Source organism: Myotis brandtii, unplaced genomic scaffold (genome assembly GCF_000412655.1).
Source record: "Myotis brandtii unplaced genomic scaffold, ASM41265v1 scaffold122, whole genome shotgun sequence".
Lineage (NCBI taxonomy): Eukaryota > Metazoa > Chordata > Mammalia > Chiroptera > Vespertilionidae > Myotis > Myotis brandtii.
The window spans coordinates 555,902-560,068 of NW_005354255.1; the positions used below are offsets into that span (position 1 = coordinate 555,902).

Consider the following 4,167-nt stretch of genomic DNA (forward strand, 5'->3'; position numbering starts at 1 on the left):
GGGGGGGCGGGGGGGGGGAGTCAGTTTCTTTAAAAAGTGCTAGCAGATAGACCCACAGGGATAATCAGCTTGGTCACTCCCTGGAGGCGGATAGAATTGGCCCTCTCATTGCCAGCCTGCCCATGTCCCCCCTCTGGAGGTGGGGGGCCTGGGAGAAATCAGAGAGCAGGCCTGGAATGGAGGCACGGTCTTGGTCACTGGTTCTCTCTCTGGGCCTGTCTTCCCAGCTGTGCCATGTGTGTGGGGGTTCCTTCCAACGCTGGGAGCTCGAGGAGAGTTTCCTGGCAGAGACCTTCCCTCCACCTTCCGACCCAGGCAGGGCTCACCTTTCCAGCTGGTAAATCTCCATTCATGAGCCCGGCCAGCTCTGCCTCCAGCTACTTTCCGTGGCTCTGATCCGTAGAGGCTCACCCCGAGTCTTGTTCCTGTCTGTGGATCTGTCTCCCCACCCCCCAAAGATGCTGAAATAGTCCTGGGGTGCTCCCAGCCCACCCCCGGCTGCTGATTGGGGGACAGGCAAGACGGACAGGGTAAAGGGCCAGTGATACCAGGGCAGGCTGGGGGGAGGGGAGAGAAGACCCGTTATCTTGATGTTTTGTGCTTTTCCTGCAGGCAAGGGGCAAAGGCCGAAGTCTGGGTGCCTCTGCTCTGCCATGACCTCTTCCCTACTTTTGGGGACTGTTTCTTATCAGAGTCCTAGACGTCGGGATAAAGGAGAGTCCAGGGCTCCTGGCCGGTCCAGTCCGCTCCTGGGACAGAACCAAACAGGAGGACCACCCCGACCTTTGCCGAAGCCGTTCGCTCCGCAGGCGCACCCTTCCCTCATCACAGCTGGCAACCTCCTACCACCCTCCAGGCCCTCCAGGGCTGAACCCTGTAACCAATTCCTTCTAGGATCTTCTCTAGTTAATTTATTCAACAACTATTTACTGAGCCAAACTATTTTTTTTTAACGGAGCCTAACTTGTTTCCACCTCAGGGCCTTTGCATGTGCAGTTCCCTCTATCTGGAACTCCCCTCTCCTCCACCCCTGACTCGGTCACTGTGCCCACTTATTGGTGAGTGTTTGATATTTGTGAATCGGCCCATCTCTGACCCCAGCAGAGAGAAGACCCCTCCCCATGTATCTTTATCAGATCCTTGTTTTCACTGAACTCATTATTTAAAATGTTCTTGTGTATTAACTTGCTTGGTGTCTTCCCTCAGTTCTCCCCTCCCCACTGCACCCAGAATGGAAGGGCGGGGCTAGAATAGAGTCACTGCTGGGTCCTCAGTGTCCAGGAAACGCCTGGCATACAGTAGGTGCTCAACCAACTCCTCCTCATTGAGCACCTCCTATGTGCCAACCACCGTTTAGGCCCTAGGGGTGAGGCAGTGAACGAGCTAGACCATAAACGTATGAATAAATCAGTAAACAGATAAAGGGGTTAAGTACTACTGAGAAACTAAGCGAAACCATGATAAAGGTCACCTGAGGACTAGAAAAAGCCCCTTTTAGAAGGTGACATTTAAGTACAGCCCTGAATGATGAGACAGAGACAGCCATGGGAGACCGAGGGGAAGGGTGTTTCAGGCCAAAAAAATAGCATAAGCAGAGGCCCTGGGAGGGCTGTGCTGGCCAGTGGAGGAAGGTGGAGGGGCTGGGGTGCCTGCAGCAGAGTGAGGAAGAGGGAGAGAGGGAGGCGGTAAGGACAGGGAGGGCACAGGAGCAGGGCTCTTTGGGCTGAGGCAGGCGTTTGGCTTATACTAAACATAGCAAGAAGCTGTTGACGCCCGGCCGGTGTGGCTCAGTTGGCTTAGCTTCGTCCCATGCACCAAGAGGTTGCTGGTTCGATTCCCAGTCAGGGCACACACCCAGGCTGTGGGCTGGGTCCCTGGTAGGAGGCATTCAGGAGGCAGCCAATTGATGACTCTCATCGGTGTTTCTCTCTCTCTCCCTCTCTCTCGCTCTCTCTCTCTCTCTACCTCTCTCTATAAAATCAATAAAAAATTTTTTTAAAGGCAGAGATTCTTAAAAAAAAAAAAAAGGAAGCTGTTGAGAACTTAGTGAATACACGGCTATATCAAGACTTCTGTATGCCAGGCATGATGCTAAGAGCTAGGTTTACAGCGGTAACTAAAAAACCGTCCTTGCTCCCAAGAAATTTACATCCTGCTGTATATTTCTCAATGCATCGGTCATTATTTATTCATGCAACAAAAATTTAATGAGGACCTACTATGTGCCACACATGATGTGTTTCTTGTATCCAACCATAAGTTACATTGCAGCAGTTGCCCCCCCCCCCACCCCCAGGGGCACTGAGCAATGTCTGGGGACATCTATGGTTGTCACAACTGAGGAATATTCCTGGCATCGAGTAGGTAGGGGCCAGGGATGCTGCTTAGCACCCCATAGTGTCCATGATAGCCCCACAGAGAGTGACAGGACCCCAATGTCTGCAGTGCCTGGGGGGAGACCCTGCGTTACAGTAACTGTCCCCTCTGGAGGCTGGTATCGTTACCTCGTCCTTGGCTCCCGGATCTCGCCTATTTCCTTTGCAATCCCTCTGAGGCGGATCTTTAAGGGGTTTGTTTGGTTTGGCTTGTCTTTGGCGATCCAGTCATAATATTTACTCAGCTTTCGCTGTGGCGGCACTGCGCCAGGCCCGTCCTGGCAGGTGTACCAAGTAGGTGAAATCTGACTTCTGGACTTCTCTCTGCCTCCCCCTCACCCCATTCCTGACTCTCAGGAGTCCAGGTTCCCTTGAAATAGGATTCCTCCTCCTCCTCTTGTGAAAACCTGCCAGAAAAAAAGGAGGTGGCATTACTCATTTATATCTTCATGGAGGTTAAGACCCTCCTACTCCCCCTCCCCAGGATATTTGTATTTCTTTACATGTTTATAATTATAGACTTCAGAAGGCTTCCCTAAACCGTGAAGAAATGTCTGAACAAGTAGGATGGGGATAAACATTTGAGGGAGAGCAGGCCTTTTCGATACCCCTGACATCACATTATCCCACTGACTAAACACAACCGCCTACTTCAAATGTCCATGATAGATCCCACCAATATGTTTACGTGTGAAACACAGCCCCAAAGGGATGCTGTGGCCAAACCAGATGAGGGAAGACTGCGCCAATAGACAGCTGTGCAGGACTTATCAGAGCCTTTACACCCTTGGAGGGAACAGAGTTTGTAGCATTTCCCAAACATGCTTGTATAGGTGTGTTCTGTTTTTCACTTTTACTTGATTTATTCTGAACCATTTCTGACATATGAAAACGCTGAGAGATAACCACTGGAATGACTAAAATAAGAAGATAGACAACATCAGATGTTGTCGGAAGCTATGGAGCAATTGGAACTCTCACCCACTGTTGGTGGGAATCAAAATGGCCCAATCGCTTTGGTAAACTTTGGAAAACTGGGCAGTCTCTTACGAAGTTAAACATTTATTCACCATATGACTTAGCAATTTCACTCCTGGGTATTTACCCAAGAGAAATGCAAGTGTATGTTCACAAAAAGACGTGAATGTTCATGACAACTCTATTCATAATTGTCCCCAACTGGGAAGAACTCAAATATCCAACAACAACAGAACGGATAAGCAAACTGGTATATCCATACCACACAATACTACTCAGCCAACACTCATCAAATTGAACACACCTAAGATGTGCATTATTATTGTAAATTAATTCTACCTCAATAAAAAGTATACAAAATATATATAATAAACAACCATGCACATAAAACATTTAGAAACAACCAAAACATCGTGCATTATTATTGTAAATTAATCCTACTTCAATAAAAAGAATACAAAATATATAATAAACCATGCACATAAAACATTTAGAAACAACCAAAACATCCATTTAAAAAAATCCATCAAGAGGGCATTGATTAATAGCGTCTGATGCATTCGCATAATGGAATATTATGTAACTGTGAAAATGAATAAGGATTATTTGTACATACTGATAGGGGACAATATTATAAACATTGCACCATATATTTTCTTTATTGTGGTATGCATCCAACACATTTGTTTATTATCATTATTTTTTTAGTCCTTATCCAAGGATATTTTTTCCATTTATTTTTCTTTGAGTGAGTGGGAGGAAAGGGAGAGAGAGAGAGAGAGAGAGAGAGAGAGAGAGAGAGAGAGAGAGGAAC

The 4,167-nt window shown here is 47.5% G+C and overlaps 1 protein-coding gene across 1 annotated transcript in view; it reads right to left on the bottom strand.

Annotated features, from left to right (window-relative positions):
- CREB3L3 (cAMP responsive element binding protein 3-like 3) overlaps positions 1–437 on the bottom strand; it is a 12,207-nt gene extending 11,770 nt beyond the window's left edge. The window contains exon 1 of the mRNA XM_014533376.1: positions 327–437. Coding sequence (XP_014388862.1) covers positions 327–353 — 27 coding nt within the window. The 5' untranslated portion in view covers positions 354–437. The remainder of the gene's footprint in view (positions 1–326) is intronic.
- Between the last annotated feature and the right edge of the window lie 3,730 nt (positions 438–4,167).